At 53.1% G+C, this 24796-nt stretch overlaps 7 protein-coding genes across 7 annotated transcripts; 3 read left to right on the top strand and 4 right to left on the bottom strand.

Moving 5' to 3' along the window:
* Window positions 1-1189: 1189 nt before the first annotated feature.
* On the bottom strand, window positions 1190-2276 carry CCM_02961 (Yip1 domain family; the record flags this gene model as incomplete). Its single annotated transcript, XM_006668113.1, has 3 exons — window positions 1190-1614; window positions 1686-2088; window positions 2133-2276. 3 exons carry the CDS (start codon window positions 2274-2276, stop codon window positions 1190-1192), a joined length of 972 nt encoding a protein of 323 aa, XP_006668176.1.
* A 1778-nt stretch (window positions 2277-4054) lies between these two features.
* CCM_02960 (ubiquitin fusion protein) lies at window positions 4055-7072 on the bottom strand (the record flags this gene model as incomplete). The annotated part of the gene is made up of 8 exons (XM_006668112.1): window positions 4055-4141; window positions 4220-4330; window positions 4488-4668; window positions 4786-4792; window positions 5992-6033; window positions 6082-6295; window positions 6371-6895; window positions 6953-7072. 8 exons carry the CDS (start codon window positions 7070-7072, stop codon window positions 4055-4057), a joined length of 1287 nt encoding a protein of 428 aa, XP_006668175.1.
* A 771-nt stretch (window positions 7073-7843) lies between these two features.
* Window positions 7844-8681, bottom strand: CCM_02959 (Translation elongation factor, IF5A; the record flags this gene model as incomplete). Its single annotated transcript, XM_006668111.1, has 4 exons — window positions 7844-7914; window positions 7979-8111; window positions 8188-8454; window positions 8667-8681. 4 exons carry the CDS (start codon window positions 8679-8681, stop codon window positions 7844-7846), a joined length of 486 nt encoding a protein of 161 aa, XP_006668174.1.
* A 792-nt stretch (window positions 8682-9473) lies between these two features.
* CCM_02958 (Vps52 / Sac2 family protein) lies at window positions 9474-11523 on the top strand (the record flags this gene model as incomplete). Its single annotated transcript, XM_006668110.1, has 2 exons — window positions 9474-9930; window positions 9959-11523. 2 exons carry the CDS (start codon window positions 9474-9476, stop codon window positions 11521-11523), a joined length of 2022 nt encoding a protein of 673 aa, XP_006668173.1.
* A 418-nt stretch (window positions 11524-11941) lies between these two features.
* CCM_02957 (RabGAP/TBC) lies at window positions 11942-13313 on the bottom strand (the record flags this gene model as incomplete). Its single annotated transcript, XM_006668109.1, has 3 exons — window positions 11942-12792; window positions 12865-13026; window positions 13109-13313. 3 exons carry the CDS (start codon window positions 13311-13313, stop codon window positions 11942-11944), a joined length of 1218 nt encoding a protein of 405 aa, XP_006668172.1.
* A 2059-nt stretch (window positions 13314-15372) lies between these two features.
* On the top strand, window positions 15373-20588 carry CCM_02956 (thermotolerance protein; the record flags this gene model as incomplete). The annotated part of the gene is made up of 6 exons (XM_006668108.1): window positions 15373-15467; window positions 16067-16079; window positions 16327-16650; window positions 16744-17883; window positions 17940-18423; window positions 18496-20588. The coding sequence occupies 6 exons, from the start codon at window positions 15373-15375 to the stop codon at window positions 20586-20588; spliced, it is 4149 nt and encodes a 1382-aa protein (XP_006668171.1).
* Window positions 20589-21562: 974 nt separating this feature from the next.
* CCM_02955 (mitochondrial translation initiation factor IF-2) lies at window positions 21563-24745 on the top strand (the record flags this gene model as incomplete). The annotated part of the gene is made up of 1 exon (XM_006668107.1): window positions 21563-24745. One exon carries the CDS (start codon window positions 21563-21565, stop codon window positions 24743-24745), a length of 3183 nt encoding a protein of 1060 aa, XP_006668170.1.
* Window positions 24746-24796: the final 51 nt, after the last annotated feature.

Here is a 24796-nt window from a genome sequence, read left to right as displayed (position 1 = left end):
TTGCTGGTCGTGGGTGGTCGTAATAGTTATTGGAGCTACCAGTATTACGGAGTAGACCATGACCGACCACCTTTAACGCCTCTCGAGCGCGCCGGACCCTCACTTCTACTTCCACCTTGCAACAACCATCTACCTACACCAGCGCTCTGTCCATCGCACTTGAATTGACGACCCGAGCGCCCCAGCATCAGCGCTCCTCTCGCACAAGTACGCACGCATATCACCCTGCATAATTATGGTCTGCAAGACAGCCGTCGCCTCGGCCGTGCGGTCCGCAGCCGGTATCCGTCCCGCGGCGTGGCGCGCGGCGTCGGCCCAGCGATGCGCGGCCGCGATCCCTCGCACGCTCACCACGGCTGCTGCCGCCGCCACGGCACGCGTCGTTTCCGTCTCGTCGACCGCGGCGTGCCGTCACCGCGAGGCCCTGGCGCTGCCCGCTGCGCGTCGTCGGTACTCGGCCGCTGCCGAGCCGACGCCGACCAAGATTTGGACGTTTGCCGACATCCAGAAGCAGCTGCAGACCAACGAGGACAAGAATGTGATTTTCGTCGGTACGTTTTTTTCGCCCATCATTGGGCATATACCGCCTCCGTCTTCTTATTCCCAGAGCTGACGACTTGAAAAATCGTGACAGACGTCCGCGAACCGGTCGAGCTCCGCGAAACAGGCAAGATTCCTGGCGCCATCAACGTGCCGGTGACGACGGCCGTGCAGAGCTTCCACGTGTCCGAGGACGAATTTGAGGACATGTACGGATACCCGCGGCCCGGAAAGGACAAGACGCTCGTCTTTTACTGCAAGGCGGGCGTGCGCGCCAAGACGGCCGCCGGGCTGGCGCTGCACGCGGGATGGACCAGCGTTGGCGAGTACCGCGGCTCGTGGCTCGACTGGGCGGAACAGAATGGGCCGGTGGAAAAGGTCAAAGGCGGCAAGTGATGCCTTTGAACCGACCAGGGAGAAAAACTCAAAATTGTACATTGACATGCAAATTTGTACATTATGACAGAACACTCTTAACATGGATCCTTTCTTCACAAGCAATTCACGTTCGCTAGGCGATTCATAAGCAACCTTTCGCCCACGATACAACATTATTAAAGTGCATTCAATCACAAAAACTACCAAGACAATACACAGCTCATGTGCTCTTGAGCGCCCTTTACTTTACACAGAGCATTTCCTTGCCCAGTTAGAAAAGGAACAACTTCCCGCCGCCACTCGCATCCTCGCCACCACCCTGCTCCGGTTTCTTGGCGACGGGGCTGCCGTGCGCAAAGAAGAGAATCTTGATAGCCAGCGAGAGGCCCAGGTGGAGCGCCACGACAATGATGAGCAGCACCTTGCTCGTCTGGCGGTCGGTGGCGCTGAGGACGGGGTAGAGGTTGCGCAGCAAAAAGGCGACGGAGAGGCCGAAGCCGACGGCAACGAATGTCCAGTTGAGAATGGAGATGGGCGACCAGCTGATACAGGCGACGGGGACCCAGATGAGGTTGGCGTAGCCGTACAGGGCCCAGCACTCGAGCAGGTTGGCCGACTCACTGCCAAAGTAGCGCAGCGCGAGGAAGAGCACGACGGGAATGAAGAGCGTGTATCCGTACACCAGGCCGGCGGCACCTACCAAAAATACAAGGTCAGTCCCAGTGGGACGGAGGATCAGGGGGGGGGGACAAGGGCTCAACACGTACCGCTGAGGAGGCGAAAGTCGTAGGCAAAGGGCACCGTGCCCCGCGTCGCCAGCCACTGGCTGATGCTGCCGCCCAGGAACAGGATGAGCACCACCGTCGTGGCGATCCAGAAAGGGCCGTACAGGTCGGGGTTGCCGTCGAGGACGTCTAGAAAGTTGGCGCGCGGGAACAGCGCCGCCCCGCAGCGCGACAGCACCGCCGACGTGTCCACGTCGAAGAATTGCGCGTAAAAGGACATGGACCATAGGAAGCGCTTCGACGAGGGGGAGGATGACGAGGCTGTCACCGGCAGCGGCAGGCCCGGCGAGTTGCCGCCCTTGCGCCCGCCGCGCGTGCCCTCCTGGAACGTCGAGTTGTGGAATTCGAGGCCGTCTTCTTGCAGGTCCGTGTGACCGAGGTCGCCCTGTTGGTGTGCCAAGAAAAAAATCGACATTAGCATCAAGACACATCATTGGAGAAGTAAAAGAAGGATTCGGGAGAAACGGCGACATTCGCCCGGTCGGGCGTTTGCTCGAGCCCCCTCGTCCTGGGCATCGCGACACGTACCTCATCGTCCACATCGACCACGGCGTCGTACCCGGAGCCCGACATTGTTCTCTATTTTTGTGAAATGAGATTCTAATCAAAAAGTTGCGAGAATCTCCTTTTGACGGTCCTTGGAGGTCGCGTAAAGGCGAATTCTTGGATGACGCAACGTAAAAGTCCCTGGAGGCGGGTTTGCAGAGTGGAAAGCTACCGAGCTAGGGACAGCTGTCGTCGTGCGCTAAAGAGGTCACAGATGACCTGACTAACCTCAACGGCGGTCCAACCGAACCCATTACATGACCGGGAAAGTTTTCGAACAGGTATTTCTGACACATTTCAGGAATTGTATTTGCGAGCAAATTAATATAAGATTGTCATAGAATCAACATTTTCTCCTACTTGTTGCCCTATTGTTATGCCCACAATGGAAGCGAGCCACCGTTTCTGGTAGTTGCGCAAGTGCTAGCAACGCCATCAAGTAAACTCGATGGTTCATTTCATGGGATATACCGAAATGTAAAGGGTAGCCCTCTTTGGGTGTAATTCGCAGCGTCAGAGTAGAGCAACGGGAAGCATTGCTACATTACTACCACTCGGCGGGTTGTCACTCGGCTGCTCTCCAATACACAAATACCTTTACGGAGTGTTTATCGTCTCCGCCCTGGTAACTACCGTTGATTGTCATTGGTTTTCAATTCACCATCTCGCCCGGAAAGCTCGTTCATCATCATCATGTATGCTAGCTTTTGGCTGGAAACGTCGATCCAGAAGTACTTGCCGGTTAGGGCAACATTGGGACTACAGAGTACTGTGTCCAATATTCAGAAAAACCCGGTGTTTAAGAGATTCTACAGAGGCATTATCGAGAGCTGGGCTCGCGCAAATACGAGCACCAGATTCAGTACTTATGACAGCTTTGGGAAGGCTTTGTCCACACACATTACATCTTGTATACGTCTATTGAAGCTCTGCTAAGCAGCCTCTACCTCGCCTACTTCTAGTCTAACGGCCGTCTTATCCAAGCCCCTATACACCTACTTAAAATAAAAACACCAAAAATTATTGTTGGTATGCCCTAGGCTCCGGTTTCCGTGTACAGAGAAAATGCTGGTTGTTGCAAACGTTTGCTCTGAGGTTAAAGGTCTAGAATGTACCTTGGCCTGTACCCCGGTTACAGACAATTTCTCCATAGAGCTATTCAACCTTACTCAAAGCAAGTTTCCTAGGCTTAAAGAGAGCGACTAATTAGAAGGATTAGAAGCTTGGTCTGGACGCCGATTCTGTATCACATCAATGCTGAGGAGTCACTTCACTCAAAAAACCACTCCCAGCAGTCCCCCGCTCTAAACAGTAGTTATTTGAACTCAACTGCGTAGCTCTCAATGTTTAACGTAGTTAATATGGCTTGTATGACCTTGGTGTACGATTTATGCATGCTTGCGATGAACTCGAGTTGCCGAGCTGGCCAATGTTGGAAGCCAATGTGACTTAGGCGCTCTGCTGTAGTGGCCAATCGAAGTAACTGTAGGTATGACGGAGTCCTGTTTCAGCTTCGAACAAGTAGTTGCGCTTTTATACCACGTCCCTTGTTCTCTCGCCCACATTCATTGCCTCACATTTTCGCACACTTCCTTCATTGTTTTCAAGTATTTTTTGTTCTTTTTTGTTTATTGGCATCGTCTAGAATGCATTGCGTGAGCAAAGGATGCTACCGTAGAAACAACAAGGAAAAGGTAATTTCGCGAACCCGGGAAGCATCTCTTATCCTCGCCAAATTCGTCAGAATGCCAGAAACCACCCAGACGCCAACATCCATACAAATTGGATCGCCATAATTGCGTCGTCTATTTGAGCTTCTTCTTGGGGCGGAGCTGGTTGGTGTGGCCGCACTTGCGCTTGCGGCAGTTGGTGGCACGAGGTGGGAGACGAGCCTGTGAGCGTCCTGGTTAGTATGCGCGTCATCCGTGGGGGGAGGCTCCCCGAGCTTAATTGCTTGGGTGTCGACATACGTAGCACTTGCGGCAGATCATCTTCTCACAGTTGAACTTGGAGGCCAGAGCCTTCAGGGAGGGCTCAATGATACCACCGCGGAGGCGGAGGACCAGGTGGAGGGTAGACTCCTGTTGAGCGCATATTCAGTCAGCCAAAAGCCATTCTCGCCACAAAACTACTTTCATTCCGCCGAGGTTGCGCCTTCCCAAAAATCGTTCGATAATTCGGTATTCGAGACGGGTTCCATCGAAGTCGTCGTTGGCCGCGGGAAGAAAAATAACGCACCTTCTGGATGTTGTAGTCGGACAGAGTGCGGCCATCCTCGAGCTGCTTGCCAGCAAAGATCAGACGCTGCTGGTCAGGAGGAATTCCCTCCTTATCCTGGATCTTGGACTTGACATTGTCGATGGTGTCCGAGGACTCGACCTCAAGGGTGATGGTCTTGCCCGTCAGGGTCTTCACGAAACTGTAATTGGGACTCTCGTCAGTATTTCCATCCTCCAACGGGCGATCGGCTCGGGGTTCGTCTCGGGGGTTTCGGTACGAAACGGCGCTGCGCAGCGATCGGGGAACCGAGACTTACATCTGCACTGTCAGGCTGTTAGCATCGCGAATGAATCCCCCCTCATATTGACACTGCAGCGTGCGACTTACTCTTTACTGATTTCTGTGACGCTGACGATGTGAGGTTTCGAAGGGCTCAAACTGAGGCGTGTATTTGGTGGGGCGCAAAGGCGCAAATACTGGGAAACCCTAGGTTAGCCCAGACCTCACGTGATAGTTTCCTTTACCGAACTGCAAATGTGTGCTCTCCACTTTTCCGTCCTCGCCATCCGGACTTTTTCGCACCCTGCCAGTTTCAGGTTCCTTACATGCATGATGACGGGGCTGCTAGGTCCGTTAAAAAGTCCGTTAGGCCTATCAGTATAAGTCAACGTGAGGCTTCAAATCGGACATGTTCATTCCACATTGGTTCGTCTATATCATCGAGCAAAGACTATCTCGAATTTTACAAGCGCTTTCCTATAACATTTATTTTTTTGCCCTCAGCTCTTTGCCACGCTACAATGGCTTGCTCGAGCATGTACACAGCGCGTACTGTGGTCTCGAGGCTGACTTCAGCAGCGGAACCTGCACGCCCCTGATTAGAATTATTTCCAGGGTACAACCGGCAATATGTAAAGCGGCAGCTTGAAGTACTTACTGACAGCGCTGTAAAAGAACCTGGCTATAGTCGGGAGGTCGTCAACCTTTCGATAAGCTTCGTAAGTGAACTGGCTAGGCACCTTTGTGCCAGGCATGCCCATTGCGCTCTGCAACATTGTGCGTGCCATATCATTCACTTCTTGGGGTGTCGGTTCTGCGGGCACAGGATCAGGCACCGGTTCTGGTTCTGATGGAAAGAAACCTGTAACGGGGTTTGTATCTGTGTAGGACATAAGCGGCTGTTTGATATCGAAGACAGAGAAAGACCTACTCTTTTTTTCCAAGAAACTCGCAATGTGACGAAAATAAGCATCGAGGTCGTCGTCTGTCATGTTGGCAACCTCACTAGGCGTTACACCGTCGAAAACCCGTGGTTTGTCCCGATTTGGCTGGCCTGCAGCAGTTTGCCAGCTTTTCCAGTCAAACGAAGGAAGTATCAGGCCACCTGATATAGTCAAGGCGCTTCTGCCATTAAATGGAAAACACAGCTTTGTAGCAACAATGAGTAAGGCGACGAGTCGAATCTCCGGATTATGAAGAGGGTATACTCGGGTACTCTGTACTGGCAAATGAAATCGGTAACCGAGGACATTGCAGATTCTCCGGACAGCAATGATAGATTCAACTGGCAGAAGTTAGTAGAACTTCGTGTAAAGCAGTTGGGATAACAGACCTGGTAGTGCCAGCAACTTGGCATATTGGACCAAGAGTGGCATGTAATTCAGGTCAGGGAAAAGCATGTTGTAGTTGAGATGGTATGAACACGCCAAATCCATAACAGCCGAGTATGCTTGGGCACCCTCTAAAGGCAATCGTATTGGTATCTTCAATACCTTTACGTAGATGGACGGCATTCGCTCTTGCATCTCGGTTGGAAGTTGCTGAAACTAAGCATGGTGTTAATCGTTGCCAAACAGAGCATTGATCCATCAGCGGTATCTAATCAAATACACCAAACCTACAGTATGTCGATATGGAAACTGAAAGTCATTCGCCCACTTGATGAGCTCTCCTAGGCGAGTTGGTATCCTCAGGAGATAGCATCCTAAGTAGCACAACGCGAGGGTGTCACTTATGCTTGGCATCGGCCAGCTGAGACCACGATCAGCGCTCCAATCTTGCGCTTTCGATTTCGAAATCCACAACTGCGCAGGCTCAGCGACAGTCGTCTGGGAGCTGAAGATCTCCAAGATGTCGTCTGAGGCCGCACCCGAAGCTGCGCCCTGCCCTAGCGCTGTCGCGCCGCGAATGCGAAAATCCCACAAGTCGCGGACGACAGTCTCTAGTTCACCCACGTGTCCCCGTTCTGTTATGAGCCATAGAATTTGCTTGCGCAGCAGCAGTTGGAGGGCTTCAAGGTATAGCAGTTTTCCAGCCTGGCCTGTAAGTTGTCGCTTTTCCTTGTCCTTGACGGCTCTTTGCTTCTTGGAAACCGTCCCCATCATGCCAGCTTCCACTTCATCGCCAACATCAAATTGGATGAATCCCTGCAAGCGCAAGTTATAAGCCGTGAAAACTAGTGATAGAGACTTGTCGCTTCATACCTCAACTTGATGTCCACGGGCGCAGTACCGCATACCATCCTGGAGATAATATCTCTGGCTCCCGCATTCGGGGCATCGCTCGCCTCGCGGCATGCGCCGCAAATCTCGAGAGTCGCTCATATTGATGGTGTATATGGCAGGATGTGGTTGGCTGATCAAACGCCACAAGGGTAATGGGGAAATATCTGTTCAAGGGGAGCCATGTGCTCATCAACCTGACACTATTGTGACAAGTAACAGGTTTGCAGATATAGTCTCAGGATGCATATTAGAACCATTGCTAGGCCCATCTGCAGATCCGAGCAATTGTCTGCCAGAAGGTGCTTGGTTGTGAACGAAAGGTTCGGCCCGCCGGCCAGTTAGGGCGCAAGATTTTGTGTATAGCGGGACCTCGCAGGCGGGAGTCGCAGACTCGCAGGACAGGACAAACGTCTTAACTCGAACGTGTGAGACAAAAGCCCGGTAACAGCGTAACCAAATGTTTTCGGCATCTCCAAGACAACTTTTAGAATACCAGTATCTCCAAATCGTCGCAGCGCGCGTGTTTCACCACAATGCATAAGTCTGTGAATGTAATGCTAGTTTTTTTTTGTCTCATTTTCCATCTATGAACAGCTATCAAGAGGTCGTAGTCATGTCGGTATGAGAAACTGAGATTTAAATCCGATCGTCTTCAAGTTTATAGATGCCGAAATTGAGAATGTAGCAGCATGAATCATATCCCGACTACGGAAAGCTTTTCGACGCAACAAGCCCAGCACAGCGCCCGAAGCAGTTGTCGGGCAAATAGCAACTAACAACGCTATTCATGAAAGAGTCCTCGTCAATGTAGAGGGACTTGGAAGACCCTCAAGCAGCCGGCGGCTGTGCGTCATAACCGAAGCGATGCGCTTACGCACCCCTGGGAGCCTCCTTGGCTTCAACGGCGGCCTGCTCTCCCATGGAGGTGAGAATGATGACGTCTGGAAAATGTTAGATATATGCGAGACAAGGAGAAAAAGGGCTGTGGAGTAACAAGGAACTTACTGGTGTCCTTCTCTTCCTCGGTGAAGAGCTTCTTGATCTTTTCACCGACTTCACCGTCGGGCATTTTGACATCATCCTTGGTGTCACCGTCGTCGTTCATGAGGGAGAGGAAACCGTCGTCGGAGACGTCAAGCTATTGGGTCATGTCAGTCAGGTTCAGGTGTGACGCCGCGAGCAGACGGCGCAGGTAATGGAGCGAGGCAACTTACGAGCTGGTACTCACGACGAGTGACGTTGGGGACGTCCATGTTGTGGGTGGAGGGAGAGAGATCTTCGTACTTCTTGCCAGTGAAGATATCGGTGGCGATAAGATGGACCTTGGCGTGACCGTGCTTGCCGGTCTTGGAGGTGGACATGTCGATGATCTTGCAGGGGCGGCTCTTGATCACGACGAACCCGTTCTTACGCAGAGCAGAGCACTGCATAGGGAAGGTAAGAGACGCGCCGGCATCGGCGGACTCGAAGGTAACATCGTGCTGAGAAAGGAGGTAAGGTTAGCTGGAGGAACGGCGAAGGAGAAGGCAGGTAAAGGGCCTCGGGCGACAGGTTCGGTTTGAGGTGGGTGGCAGTAGTGTTGAGGGCGGCGCCGGCGAGGGGCACGAGGCGAGGTGCGGGGTGATGCGAAGCAGTGGTTGCCATGGCGCGCACGACTGAGAACTCGCGGGGCGGGCAAAGAGCAGTAGCTTACCTCCTCAGTAGACATGATGATTGATTGCGCGAGAAGAGGGCGTAAAGACGGGGGAAGCGAAAAATTGATGGGAAAGAAAGTTGTTGTGCACCAGAAGGAGAGAGGTGGAGGAGCTGGGTGGATGAAAAAAACAGTTCAGGGTACAATAATAGGTAGTTAGTTAGTAGGTGGGAGAGGTGGGAGGGAGGCCGGGTGCGAGTTTGGTGGCGCGACAGAAAAAAAAAGCTCTTTTTTTTCCCTACCTGATGTGATTGGGTAGATTTTGTGAATTTGGCAGTCCACAACCTGGGGCAGGTCAGTGAGTGGTCGCTGGAGAGGATGCCCCGCAGCCTGGCCCTAGGCAAAGTAGGCGCCTTGTAAAAGGTACCTCGCGATTGCCGCAAGACAAGAGAAAATGGCGCCCAGCTTGTTGTACCTGGTGTCGTCGCTTGCAGGTTCCCGCCCAAACGCGCTGTAACCACTCCTCTCAGCGACCACTCCTCTCAGCGTCGTTTGCGGGGCTTCAGTGCTGTCCCGTTTGGGCAAAGTCGCCTCTCTACCCGTAGGATGATGCGCTTTTGTTAGTACGACAGGTGCTCCATACTGCTGCGCGCAGCTCCATACCTTCCTGTACGCCATCATCGCCTACATGCCAACATCGTCTCGTGCCCAACTGCCACAACCGCTCTATTTGCCGCCAATCATCCTCCCAAATATACCCGATTACATACTCTTTCGGATCGAATACCATACGCATCGCCAAGCTACCCCCATCCTCGACTGGTCTCCATGATATCCTCGCGACGTTCCACCCCTTTCTAAACCGCAATGTGGCTTGACCGGCTCGCTGGCCAGGCCAGCGGCTCTGGCTCATCTACGCCCCAATCTGTCTCTCGGTCATATTCGCCACTGCCGCGACGAACGTCAAGTAATCTCAGTCCATATGTAACGTCACAGCGTCAGGGCCAATCACCCAGGGGCTCCTCGCTATCACTCGTGTCTTCCGAGTCCACCGCCTCGCTACTAGCCTCGTCGCGCCGACCCAACGGATCAGGCCTGAAGCAGTCCTCAGCGCCCGCCGCACATCCCACGAGCTCTATAGAGACGTTGGAGAAGCTTCTTAGGAAGACACCGAGCTCCGCTCCGACTGCCGATTCTGACATTCTCGACTCCGATTTCGACCTCGACTTCGACTTTGCTGGCTTGTCGCTGAAAGAGCTCGCGGCGTCGCAAGATGACGTGGATGCGCTATCTATAACACCAAAACCCCAAAAGCCCTCTGATTGTAAGTGTGCAGCTACTCTGTCGCTTAGCCCAGGCTAACATGAGTACAGATGACAGCGACCAAGCCAAGTTTGAGGACCTGCACCGTTCCATCAATGCCTGCGATGATATACTCAACTCCGTCGAGACGAACCTCACAAGCTTCCGCAACGACTTAGCCTCTGTGGCGACAGACATCGAATCTCTACAAGACCGGTCGGCCGCGCTGAATAAGAGGCTCGAGAACCGAAAAGAGATAGAGAAGGCTCTGAGTCCCCTGGTCGAGGAGCTTAGCGTGTCGCCCGAAATCATCACAAAGATCACCACAGGTCATATCGACGAGACCTGGCCAAAGCTTCTCACAGAACTTGATCGACGGGCTAGCGTGCATCAGAAGAAGATCAAAGAAGCTCAAAGCAAAGCAACCTCTGACCTTGGTCCGCTGTTGGAGAAGTTAATACAAAAGGCTGTTGAGCGTATTCGAGACGTCATCGTTGCGCAGATCAAGGCTTTGCGTTCACCCAATATTAATGCCCAAATTATTCAACAACAGAATTTCCTCAAATTCAAGGATCTCTACACGTTCTTGCACAAGCATCATTCACAGCTTGCCGAGGAAATTGCACTCGCATACATGAATACCATGCGCTGGTACTATCTGACACAATTTACACGATATGAGAAGTCACTGGGGAAAATTAAGCTCCACGTCCTCGACAAGAACGATACGCTGAACCATGAAGAAACGACGCGCATGGCCAGCGTATTGTCAACTGCGCGAATGACCGGACCTCCACATGATGCCTTCAATATTGGGCGTCGTATCGACATCGTGAGAGCAAGCGAGCAACCCGCACTCTCTTCCTTCCTTGCTGAAGAAGACAAAGCCACGCACTACCTTGAAGTGCCATTTCGTAGCTTCAATCTTGCGCTGATAGACAATGCGGCAGCGGAGTACACGTTCCTCGCCACGTATTTTTCGCCCTCATTGTCGTTCTCCCACATTTCGAAGAATTTTAACTACATTTTCGAGCCTACTTTCGAACTCGGAAAAAGTTTGTCCAAGGCACTTATCAGCGACACCTATGATGCGCTGGGCATTCTCATCTGCATTCGACTGAACCAGCATTTTGCGTTTGAGCTGCAGCGTCGCCGAGTACCAGCTGTGGACAGCTACGTCAATGCCACAAATATGCTGCTGTGGCCGCGTTTGCAGGTCATCATGGATCGCCACTGCGAATCTGTTCGGCAACTCACCAACGCGACACCGGCCAAGGCGAGCAAATCGACGGCCGAGCAGGCCAAGGTCTCTGCGGCACCGCACCAGGTGACCCAGCGCTTCGGGCAGCTACTGCACGGGATCCTGTCCCTGAGTGTGGACGCGGGCGACGACGAGCCCGTGGCGGCCGGCCTGCAACGGCTGCGCACCGATCTCGAGGCGTTCCTGACGCGCTTCGGCCACTCCTTTGGCTCGGACAAGCGCAAGACGGCGCGCTTCATGTACAACAACTACTCGCTGATCCTGACCATTATTAGTGATACGACGGGGAAGTTGGCTGACGAGCAGCAACGGCACTTTGAGGAGCTCAAGACGGCCTACCAAGACGGGGATTAAAGGCATGATGACGAAGTTCAATCAAGTGGACGATGATGGAAGATATGTGGAACTGACACCATTTTTATGTTTACAACATTTTCTGAGCGATTATTTTATTAGCCATTTATGCACGTCTATCTTGCAGCTTGCGAGCATCACGGCCAAAGGCGTTGGTGGAAAGGTATTCTGTTTTCTTTGACCTTGCCTCTAACAACTTACTAGAGGAGTACAATTTTTTTTTTTTTTTGGAATTTCAGGCTTTGCTTTTTCGATAATACACTTCGTCTATATTCATGCCACTTCTCCTTCGCATGGCTGCATTTTGTCTAGTTGTGTGTGAAAACGAGCAATGACACCTATATATAGATATCTATATTGTCGCCAAAATTGTTTCATCGTGGATACTGTTCGCAGGACTCCCTCGCCTCTCTTCTCACTAAGAAAAAAATGACACGACATAATTTACAAGAGTCGAATTACGACGCACGTAAAAGGCAACGAGGCCCACGGCCACGGCCATGGCTACAGTCTTGGCCGGGCGGCGGTATGCCCAGGCGACGGACAGGAGGGAGTTGCGGAGGTCCAGCCACTGCAGCTCCTTGGCCTGGGTGTCGAACCAGGCGGCACCGTCTCGAAGCGTCTGCCGCGCGGCCTGGCGGGGGTCGCGGGCTGTCTTGAGGGCGCTGGCGCGGGCGATGCGGCGCCAGGCGGGTAATGTCTCGGGTGGGTGGGCGGCAAAGAGCAGAGCGGCGCGGGCAACGAGGCCGTCGAGGTCCATGCGGGCGGGGACGCGGGCGAGGATGACCTGGAGCAGGTCGGGCTCGTCAATGGCGAGGATCTCGTCGCGGCGGTCAACGACGATCTGGGCAAACAGGTAGATGCTGAAGACGGGCTCGCGGGCGAGCAGGACGTCAAAGAGGCGGGCAATGTCGCGGTAGGCCTCAATGTTGTGGGCGTACATGGTCAGGGTGCCGGCGAGGGCGTAAAAGGGCTCTACAGTGGCAACGTGCCGGCGGAGGGTCGGGTCGGCGCGGCTGAGTATGTCGGGGAGCAGACGCAGCTGCGACGTCGTAGGGCCGAGGTTGGGCAACATGAAGTCACGGATGCGTAGCACTGAGAGGCGGGCGACACACCTGGCCGCCAACGCCGGCCGGAGCACAAGCAGGAACACCTGGCATATGTCGTGGTAGCCCTGAAAGTAGCACAGGTAGGGGTATGTGCGAAGCACCTCCGATATCAGGGCGGAAAGCTGTGATCGTCGTCGCTCGAGGTCGCTCTCAGAGAGGTCTGGTGTGCACAAGGTTAGACAACTGGCGGGGAGACGGCGTGCGTTGCAGCTTTGGGCGGGGTGGTAGTTACTGTGAGGGTAGTAGACAAAGGACCGGTTCACGTCCAGCTGGACCTGGTCCTCATCACGGTGATGAGGCAGCTCCTTCCAGCGGCCGTCATCGTCGTCTGACTCGGCAAGTTTCTCATTGCTGGCGTTGACGGTCGGTGCAGGTAACCCAAGCAGTATTGGCCCTACATTGGTTTTCCGTTAGCAACCTGTGTTTGCCAAGTTGGGACCATGGATTGTTGGCGAAGGGGGGGGGGAGGGCCGTACAAGCGAGCTGGCGCAGACTGTCCGTCAGCAAGCCACCCTCGGATTCGGCGAGCTGCTGCAGCGCCGGGATATTACCCTCTGCGCAGGCGGTGCGGATGTCGTCCTGTTTCTTCTGGCCGGCCTGGTCGACGTAGTCTGGCCCGGGCGACTTTTCCGAAGGCGTCGATAACGCCGTACGCGGGTTATTGTAGCCGTCCTGATTCATGGTCGGGGGACTGACTGACAGCCTACCACCTACCTAGGTACCTGGTAGGTAGGGGAGCCCACCTTTAGGGGTTGGGGGCGAAAGGGACCAACCAAATGCAACACTTTGTGACCAATTCGGCAACAGAGCTTTTGCACGAGGATAGGGCTTTGGAGAGTCGGGATGACTAGTTCGTTACCTGGGTGTTGAGTGTGCGGCCAGCGCAAAAAGTGCAATACGTGTCGTTGAGATGATTGGACGTGAGCTGGGTCGAAGCTACTAAGGTACTGTCTGGCCGGGCAGTGCCGTCACTGCAGTGTGTTTCAATGGTACGTTTCAGCGAGTTCAGGGGCATTGACCCCCTCTTTTACTGTGGGACGTAGCTACGTTAGTACCTCTACCTGGTACCTTCTACTGGAGGTATCCGTAGGCTTTATTAACTGGAGCAGCTTCTGCTCTCCACGAGAAAAGAGGCAACCTTTGGCAATCACCTTGTCTGAGCAGGGACCAGGGCGCGACAAGGGAAGCGAGGGGATAGAGAGTAAACTAGGCAACAAATGGCTGTCGGGATAAACATGGCGCTCCTGTGGGTAGTATTATTGACAGCTACAGGTAGAAACCTGGAAGCCGGGAAAAAGACTAGGAAGCCACTGGTAGTCGGAATGCACGAAGTTTCTGTACTGGTCAGACGGGTGTCGTCGGTGATGTTGGAGGGTTCAACACATAACTACTCATGTCGAGCGACCCGGTCAACCGTCCACCAACGGGTAGAGGCGCAGTAATATGAGTATTCACAGTGGGTCGCCCGCCAACGGAGGGCTTGCACTTGAGTCTTGGGCTTGCAAGTTGCAGGCTGAAGCGGGATGGCAGGATAGAATGGCTGCAACTGGACTGGTTGCAGGGAGTTTTTGTAAGCAGGCTGGGTCCACCAAGCGAGGCCAAACGAGGCCAAACGAGGCCATACGGACAGGGCGGGGTAACTAATAAAAGAAGAGGGTGTAGTAGCATTTGTGGCGGTATTAGATATGGCTAGTTGCCTTGTTATGTTGCTCTTGGTAGGTGTGGTTGAATGAAGCTGGGAGCGAATGTGGTACCTATTCGTAACTATAGGATGGAAGGTCTATGCGAAAGGGCCGAGAGGTCACAACTCGGTAGGGCAGGCACATAAATGACTCGGCGGACAGGAAACAAAGTTGAGCTAACTAATCAACAGATCTAACGTAGATGCGAATTCTATTAGAGGCTCTCATCCAATCTCTGCGCTGATTCTGTTCAGGTAGACAGGGTAGTTATATGCTCCAGTATTAGAAGGTGCCTGTTAGCAACCACCCGCCTGCCCCTCCCTTGGCTGAACACTTAGTAAGTAATAAGTTTTTAGTGAGGGCAAGCTAGTATTCGCTAGAGAGACGCCGGGACCACTGATGGTGAACGAACTTGGTAACTTGTGACTCGTGACTGTGAGGGGTGCTGGAAACGAGCTCGGGAGTCAAGATCTGGTGATAGTTATGAGAGATGATGCATCTGCCCCGCCAGCCCGTCTGATGGTGGAGCGTGTCGAGTAGGTACCTATCTAATTTGTACATAGGTATGTAGGAGGTTGTGTGGGCATGAATATCTTTTCTTCTTCAGATTTCTCTCTCTGTTATGGATCTCCGCCGAGTGATACCTGAGAAGTGTGCAATATGTGCAATATGCCGCAAGAGGACCCATGGCGGACGGGATGCTCATTGTTAATACGGAGAAGAAGGATTAATTGGCCTGCCGTGCAACATGGAGCATGCGGGCTAACGGTGTAGTATTATGCCTAGCTGATCACTCATGGTAGCAGCCCAGCCCAAAGTTGCGCGCTTATTTCTTAAGCACTCCATGGCCTATTACCAAGTACCTAGATATGTATGGATGTTGGTAGGCATCCTACCTTGGCCTACATGGTCCAGGAGTTGGTTACGGGGCCCAATGGCTTGCTGAAAGATAATGTAGTACTATAAAGCCACTTTTACATCTGCCATTCGTATTATATTGCATGTTGAGATCTGGTCATTGTTGCAGATGGCCCAATTGATGAACGCATACTTGCAGCATGGACAGTATATTTACAGCATATTTACAGCGCATTGACAAAACCTGGGTGTTTGCAGCGCATTGGCATTCCATTTACGACGCATTGCTAGCATTGTATTATTTACATATTTATTGAAGTACTCTAATTATACTCTTCTGTGTCTTTCTAGTACCTCAATAGTTTGTAAAGGCTGGAAAACCCGTGCCAAAGGACCAGCATTATGCACCTCTGAACCTGGGGCGATCGAATTTATTAGGGGCTCCATTCTCTGCCACGACGTCAGCAACTCGTCCACAAATCAACAAATCACACTGTACCTACTAATGTACCTACCTACCTATGCAGGTACCTTAGTATCTAGTACTTATGTGGCTTAATAGTAGGTACCTTAGTAGTCACTGACCACAGTGACCACAAGTGGCACAGGGAACCACCCACAACACCCAGCCCTTTTACCTTCGCATTGCCATCATGCCTTCTTCCCACACTGCCTTCTTCCCACACTGCCTTCTTCCCACACTGCCTTCTTCCCACACTGCCTTCTTCCCACACTGCCTTCTTCCTCTTCTCTCCGACATCATTTTCAGACTTTGGTCTGGTGTGACGTTGGCCAGCCACTTATTAGAGTCCGGCTTTTGTTGTCCTACACTGTTAATACCTTCTCCCACAAGCAGCTCTCCCGCTGTCGGCCGCCGCTTAGCTACCTCGGTAGGGTACCTTGGTTAGTACGTGCACCTTGGAGTCAGTTCCGGCACCCCCAGCCAGGTAGCCAGGTAGCCAGGTAGCCAGCCAGTCTGCTCACCACCTTATTTCCCATACTCGGGTTTCTTTTCTCTCTCTCTTTCGACATCTCTGTCCCACTATATTCCACTATATTCGCTCTAGCTGGATATGCTGCCTTTTTTTTTTCATGTCCGTCTCGGTTTGGTTGGCAGCCGTACAACGTTGAGTTCGCATTGGCCTCTTTGACAGCAAACACCTCTGCTACGATTTTCCACCACCCTTTACCCGCCACCATCTGCCTCTTCACACTTTCTTTGCCCATACGGCAATGACGTCGAGGTCATGGCCTTTCAAACCAATGTGCTTCGTGGCGGCCAGTGGGTGACTGAGACGGTCAATCTGCAAGACGCCCTCGACGCCTCTGCCTCTGAAAAGCCACGTTCTGAACCCAAGGTCCCAGAGCCACCAACACTAGGCATCCTCACAAAAACTGTTGTAGAGAGTCCGGTCACGAGATGGATTCTCCCGCTGTCCATCCGCTCACCCAAGCAACAGGATCTTGCTTTTGTCGGGGTACGTCACTCCAGCCTGCATTGTGCAAATTGCTCGGTAGCCGTCTAGCACCTGCCCAAATTTACATACTAATTTGGCATTTTTATGACATAGGATCACTTCGTCCAGATAAGTGAGCTCGGCAAGGATGGCCAGATCCACGAAGTCCTCAAAAAGAACGGCTTCGGGCCTAGAATTCGAAATGCCGTTGTTCTAGGTGTAGGTCCCGACTCGGACATAGTCAACGGTGCTTTGGCAGTCCAAGTCAAATCAGAAGACGATAGTTTCCAATCGCGACAGCCCACTGCTGAGCCGCAGCTCTACTCAACACCTCATCGCGGCATCCCTCCCCAGGTACTGGTTCTTATGCTCGAGAATGGTGACGCAGTCTTCCTTTTTCTTCGCAAGCGACCTGACTCGAAACTCGAATTCGTCGTCAGCAAGCACAAACTACCAAGATCAGTTCCATATATCGGCTATCATCTAGCTGTAGACCCATCCTCTCGATACATGGCTGCTTCGACTCCCGAGGGCATTCTGGTTGTCTACGAGCTACAGCCTTGGAAAGACCTCAATTCGCGCTACATTAAAGATGGCACCTTTTCGCCTATCCGCCGAATCCACTTTCGCTCCGTCCAAGGTCTCATACACAACATGGATTTTCTCTTTCCACGACCAGAGGACGATTATCACATAATACTGTTGCTCATCGTCATCCGCAAGGAAAGGCGCAACGCGGAGCCCGTTTCGAGGATGATTACGTATGATTGGGAGCTCGGCGATAACCTAAAGACTGTGTTTGATGAAGAGAAGACCGGAAACCGTTTGCCGGCTGAACACAAGATGCCAATACTATTGATACCCCTCAAATTCAAGACGGCCTTCTTCGCCGTCTCCAAGAACAGTATAGGCGTTGTCAAGCATGCCCTCTCTGGTTCTCCCGAATACGAACGGCTCCGGACCGATATGCCAAAGCAAACCAAATTCCACAATGGCAAGGGCGAACCTTTATGGACTGCGTGGACGCGTCCAGCCCGGTTGCGGACCTGGTTTCAGCGAACCGACATCATTTTTCTTGCGCGCGAGGACGGTGCCTTCATCTTTGTGGATATCGACCAGAAAGAAATGGTACCCTCCGTTATCAATGTCGGCTGCTTAGAAACCAACATCAATACTGCTTTTGCAACATCGTTCGATCTATTTTCTGATGTCTTGATTGTTGGCGGCGACTCGGGCCCAGGAGGGGTCTGGAAGGTAGGCAGTCACACCCCGGTATTATTCATTGGCTCCGTTGACATTGTCTCGAACAGCTGGCGCCCCGGACCGATCTGAACCAAATTAATATAACGCCAAACTGGTCACCTGTTGTTGATGTCGCAACAACCTACGAGCCGGCGATGGCCAAAGATTCTGGAGCACGGCAGAGAAACGGTTACAGCATGATTGCCCGGAAACCTGATAGCATCTTTACAGCATCGGGAAGAGGTTGCAAAGGAAGTATAACGCAATGGCGCTCGGGTATTCAGGCGAAAATCGGACTTGATATTGAATCGGATGAACCAAACAAGCAAGCATGGATTTTTCCCGTTGATGAAAAAGGAGGCTCCTGTCTGTTTGGTATTCTTACCTTACCCCATTCTTCGCGGGTCCTGCAATTTGCCAAAGATTTAAGCCAGGTCCAGGAAGTAGATGCCGAGAACACTTCTCTGGATCTCTCGACCCGTACACTCTTCGCAACCCAACAAGCTGGCAGAAGCATTCTCCAGATCACCGAGGCATTTATATGTATTGCTGGTACTGCCCAAAGGTACGAATCGGTAACACAAGGTCGTGTTGGAAAACTAACCAGTACTAGAACACGAACAGTCCTCGAAGAGTTGCTAGGCGTCCCAAATATCCGGATTGACAAAGCCTACGGTCTCACGAACGCCATTATTTTGTGCGCCCAGAAAAGAGACCAAGCTGAGATCTTCATCGTGAAGCAGCAAGACACTAGTTTCGATCTGGCCAAATCTTGGACGGTGGACGGTGAAGCTACGGCGGTGGTTCTTTTTAATATTCTGGGGGAGCGACTGGCAGGTATTGCATTAATCCTCGAAGGGCAGCCGAGTTTCTCTCTCTACACATTGGATGGCCAGCTAACCGCCACAACACCTCTAAGTACGGACGAGAAGCTTGCCGAGTCTGTGGGCCTTGAAGCTGTAACCAGCATCTGCGCTGTGGATGACGAGTCGGGTGCACCCATACTTGTGCTGGGCACCAGATGTGGCCACTTGATAACAATGCCCGTCTCCAAAGACGCCCGGGAACAGCTCAGCTGGACGACAGAGACCATGGGAATCTCCCCAGTAGAACTGTTTCCTGCACCACAGTCGCTGGAGAACAGACAACTGGCTTTCGCAAGCTGCGATGGCAGCTTAATAATGCTTTCGAATTATTCGGCCCAAGAACGATGCTTTTGTACCAAAAACGTTGTGATACCAACTGATTCAAACGATTTGGCAATGCCCTCACCACCGATACATTCCATCTACAGCCTCGATGAAAATCTCTCCGAGCACGTTGGACATATGTCATTGCTCATGCTGGCGGGATCCAGGGTCTTGATGACAGATATCTGGCCACAGGCTGGGCTTGTACCTCGATCAATGACACTCGAAGGATCACCGTCGAGAGTTATTTACTCGCGAACTTGGAAGTGCCTCATTGTTGCTCTGCTCAAGAATGACCGGCCAACTTTGGAGTTCTTGGACCCCGAAACAGGTGCAATAATCTCTGACCCGTCGGACAAGGAGAAGAACTCGTCAGAATTCATTTCTGGGCTGGGTTACGAGGGTGATCGAATCTACGGGCTACACGAGTGGCTCTATGTGAAAGACGGGCGAACATTTTCCTTTATTCTCGTGACAACGAAGGATGGCCGACTATTAGTTGTATCATTGAAAGAGACGGAAGTGATGATGGAAGACGGTCCTGTGCGTCGTCTTAAATACTGGACGCGATACAAGAAATGGCTGCCCGGGCCTGTGAGCTCTATCGTAGGCGATGCTGATGGGCTGATATTTTGTGTAGATCGCACACTACACTGGGAGGTTCTGGATCTGACGGATAAAAAACTGAAACCGAAGAAGGAATATCAACTGGACTCTCCCGCAGTGCAGCTGAAGATTGTGGATGGCAAAGTTTATGCTTTGACGTTGACAAACTCGCTTGAAATTATCGACCATCGTACGGGCACGGGCATGGCCTTGGTTCACACAGATCAGGTCGCGAGGCGGACGATCCACATGCTGGACATTGGCAACAACGTTGACGGCTCCGAAGCCGGTCCCATCACACTTGTGGCGGATTACAAGAATGGATTCGCGGGTGTATGGGTTCCCAAGGGACAAGACAACCAGGAATTGCAGGCCGTGTTCGAAGGCCTCCTTCCGAGCTCTGTGCGTCGCTTTGTCAGAACATGGAGCCGGCCGGCTTGGGTGGCTACGAACCGAAGCCTGCGTTACGGGGCGCTGCGCAGCAGCACCGACGGAGCAGAGTTATTGGGCGTTGGGTTGGACGGCGCACTGTACCAGTTTACATTGATTGAGGTAGAACTTTGGAGGCTTCTGTGTCTGATCCAGACACTGGCACACCGCAGCCCGCTATTGTATCCGCTCTACAACCCAGCGATCAGCAGCGACTCTGGTGACGACGATGCAGAGTTAGAGCCCCAGCTACATCCCAGGCTAATGCATATCGATGGAGACATTCTGGGGAAATGCGTCGAAGGCCGAATACTGGAAGAGATAGTGGGCGACGGAGACGGGCTCGACCTGTTCTGCGAATACCTCGATGGCATCGAGAGCGGGCTATGCACGAGCAGCTTCCGGGACAGCATGGAGGAAGAGTGGCGCAAAACCAGATACTTTGACGTGGCATATGAGATATTGCAATATCTCTTGGCGCCAGTGATATGATGTAAGGTGAGGAACATTGGCTCTGTGGCGTTGGGTTGAGCTGGACCGGGGTGGGTGATTTAAAAATTGCTTGAGGATGTAGCATATTCTACTATTTTGGATGGAATAATGTACACGTGATGGATGAAACGTCGCATGCAGTGCTGGGCGAGGTCATATGTGTGCTGACTGGCCTGTTACATGTTGAGGGCACTGATGACGAAAGTGAGTTGGCTTGTAAAGATTCCTGCGGTGACTGTTAATACAATGATGAGAGAGAGAGAGAGAGAGAGAGAGAGAGCCATAAGAGGTAGAGAGAGGTTTGTCGCCATGGTAGTTCGCGGGCGTGGAAGACGTTGCACGAGGCTGCCATTGGTACCTGGCGGTGATGGTTGTTTGGTGGTGTATCATTGGATCATAATTATTAATATTATTAATATACGCTAATTGAACTCTGTGGTCCTTCTAGTACCTCAATAAATTGGATCATAATTAGAGATTCGACTTGGTCTGGTACAGACATTGGCAGTGACGGCAGCGGGGGGCAGCAAGCCCCGCCGTCCACTGCCCCGCGACAGGTTGCGCCTGCCTGCCTACCTACCTACCTATGTATCTACCTAGGTACCTACCTACCTACAGGTAGGTATGTGCCTTACTTGGCCAAATCTAGGTGTTGCACAGCTGCTCTGACATGTAGGCTGGAAGCCTGCAATATGGCAAAGTCAGCCACCTAGCAACCTCAACCCCACCCACACATCGGCATGCCCTTCTGGCCGGGCAATTCGGAGGCGAAAAAAAAGGACCAGGCCATTTTGGCATCCCGCCCAGGGCTTGCTTGCGCTTCACAAAACTCCCCTTGCTTTCTCCCCCCTCCATCCTCGAGAGCCCCCGCAACATCGCCGAATCGCGGGAGGAACAAAATTCGTGTAAGAAAAAAAAGGCCACCGCCTGCAATATCGAGAACGGCACTTCCTTCTTTCGCACATCGATCCAATATGGCTCCCAAGAAGGGAAACAAGAAGGGCCAGGACGACTGGGAGGCCGACCTGGGCGAGAGCATCGCCCCGCAGGGAGCGAATGAACAGCCCAACGCCGACGATGCCAATGCCAACGGCGATGACGAAGTCGATTCCGCGGGCCGCGGCGGCTTGATGGCCCAGCTGCGCAAGAACAAGGAAAAGCGCAAGAAGAAGGCCGGCCAGGACGGCGAAGACGCCCCGCCAACCGACGATGCCAAAAAAGCCCCCGAAGAGGCTGTCATGGACGATGAGTTTGCTCTTCCTATCAAGAAGGGCAAGGGTGGCAAGACCAAGCCGGAGCACGCCAAGCCCGCTGCTGCTGCTGCTACCGGCGCGGACGACGACGGCGAAGATGGCGGCCGCATCATGACCAAGGCAGAGAAGGAAAAGCTCAAGAAGGAGCGCGAAAAGCAAAGAAAAAAGGAGCAGGCTTCCAAGAAGAAGACCACCGCTCCCGCAATGGCCGAGACTGCAAAGCCCGCAGCCAAGGAGACGGCTGCTGCCGCCCCCGAGGCTCCTACGCCAGCCCCCGCCGCCGAGACGGGCGGCAAGAAGAAGAAGCTCCCTGCCCACATTGCCAGGATTCAGCAGCAACAAGAAGAGCTTCGACGCCAAAAGGAGGACGAGGAACGCCTCATCGCTGAGCTCGCAGCCAAGGAAGCTGAGGCAGAGCGTCTCGCCGAGGAGGACGAGAAGCGCAAAGAAGAGGCCAAGGCCTTAAAGAAGCAAAAAGAAAAGGAGCGTATCGAGCAGCTCAAGAAAGAGGGAAAGTTCATGACCAAGGCTCAGAAGGAGGAGAAGGCCCGAAACGAGCGCAAGCTCCAGCAGATGCTGGCCGCCGGTATCAAGGTTGGTCCCGCGGACGAAGTGTCCGCCCCTAAGAAGAAGGCCGCACCCGAGAAGAAGCGCAAAGGTAAGATGGAGCAAAAGGCCGAGGAAGAGGCTGCGCTGGCAGCCGCTGCTGAGCGAGCTAGGATACAGGCTGAGGAGGCTCTGAAAAAGGCCGAAGAGAAAAAGAAGGCCAAGGAGAAGGAAGAGGCCGCCAAGAAGGCCGCCGAAGGCAGTGACGTCGACGAGGACTGGGAAGCAGCTGCCGGTGATGACGACGATGTCAAGGACAGCTGGGATGCTGACAGCGACGAGGAAGCCGAGAAGAAGGCTGCCGCCAAAGCAGCGCTGGCATCGCAACGCAAGAAGGCCGCCGAGGAAGAAGACTCCGAAGAGGACTCCGACGAAGACTCTGACGACAGCGACTCTGACGAGGACGTCTCCAGAGCGAAAGCTGCCGAGGCTCAGCGCAAAAAGGAAGCCGCCGCGCGCCGTGCCGCCGCTCACAAGGCGGCCATGGACGCTCGCTCCAAAGATAACCTTCGTTCCCCCATTTGCTGTATTCTGGGCCACGTCGATACTGGCAAAACGAAGCTTCTAGACAAGATCAGACAAACCAACGTCCAAGAGGGCGAAGCTGGTGGTATTACCCAGCAAATCGGTGCCACATATTTCCCCCTCGATGCCATCAAGCAAAAGACCCAAGTCATCAACAAGGACGGTTCTTTCGAATTCAAAGTCCCCGGTCTCCTCGTCATCGACACGCCGGGTCACGAGTCCTTTTCTAACCTCCGATCCCGCGGCTCATCGCTCTGCAATATTGCCATTTTGGTCGTCGATATTATGCACGGTCTTGAACCCCAGACCCTTGAGTCGATGCGTCTGCTCCGCGAGCGCAAGACGCCCTTTATTGTCGCCCTGAACAAGATTGACAGACTTTTTGGCTGGAAAAAGATTGACAACAACGGCTTCCAGGAGAGTCTGGCGCTCCAGAACAAGGCCGTCCACAACGAGTTTGAGAAGCGTCTCTCCGAGACCAAACTCGCCTTTGCTGAGCAGGGCTTTAACGCTGAGCTCTACTACGAGAACCCTTCCATGTCCAAAAACGTCTCGCTAGTGCCCACTTCGGCGCACACTGGCGAGGGTATTCCCGACATGCTCAAGCTCATCATCCAGCTTACGCAGGAGCGCATGACCAATGCTCTCATGTATTTGTCCGAGGTCCAGGCCACTGTTCTCGAAGTCAAGGCTATTGAGGGTTTCGGCATGACCATCGACGTCATCCTTTCCAACGGTATTCTGAAGGAAGGAGACCGCATCGTGGTATGCGGTACAGAAGGTGCGATCAAGACAAATATTAGAGCGCTGCTCACGCCAGCCCCTTTGAGGGAATTGCGTCTCAAGTCTCAATATGTGCACAACAAGGAAGTCAAAGCCGCGCTTGGTATCAAGATCAGCGCGCCTGGGCTGGAGGGTGCCATTGCTGGTTCCCGCCTGATGGTTGTCGGCCCTGACGACGACGAAGACGACATCGAGGACGAAGTGTTGTCCGATCTTGACAATCTACTGAGCCGTGTCGAAAAGTCTGGTCGTGGTGTCAGTGTGCAGGCATCCACCCTGGGCTCCCTGGAAGCTCTGCTCGACTTCCTTAAGGACTGCAAAATCCCCGTAGCCAACGTGGGCATCGGCCCCGTGTTCAAGCGCGACGTTATGCAGTGCGGCATCATGCTGGAGAAGGCGCCGGACCTGGCCATTATGATGTGCTTCGACGTCAAGGTGGACAAGGAGGCACAACTGTACGCAGAGGAGCAGGGGATCCGCATCTTCACCGCCGACATCATCTACCACCTCTTTGACGCCTTCAATGCGCACATGAAGGAGATGCTCGACAAGAAGCGCGAGGAATCGAAGCTCCTCGCCGTCTTCCCCTGTGTGCTCAAGACCGTCGCCATCTTCAACAAAACGGGTCCTATTATCATTGGCGTCGACGTCGTCGACGGCCAGCTCAAGATCAACACGCCCATTGCCGTCGTCAAGAACAACCCCGTCACCAATGTGAAGGAGATTATCAAGCTCGGCCGCGTCACGTCGATTGAGCGCGAGCACAAGCAGATTCCCGTTTGCAAAAAGGGCCAGCCTTCGGTCGCCATCAAGATTGAAATGGGCGGCGCCCAGCCCACGTACGGCCGCCAGCTCGAGGAGTCGGACCAGCTTTACAGCCAAATCTCCCGCGCCAGCATCAACTGCCTCAAGGAGTTTTACCGCGAGGAGGTGACAAACCCCGAATGGAACCTTATTGTCAAGCTCAAGCCCCTACTAGACATCCAGTAAAGAGGAAACAAGGTCGGGGATGATGGTGAGCGGCGGGGAAGGAGCATTCCT

Source organism: Cordyceps militaris (assembly GCF_000225605.1).
Source record: "Cordyceps militaris CM01 unplaced genomic scaffold CCM_S00002, whole genome shotgun sequence".
In the NCBI taxonomy this organism is placed as follows: Eukaryota; Fungi; Ascomycota; class Sordariomycetes; order Hypocreales; family Cordycipitaceae; genus Cordyceps; species Cordyceps militaris.
The sequence above is the reverse complement of the archived record's forward strand: the minus strand, read 5'-3'. Positions and strand labels throughout refer to the sequence as shown.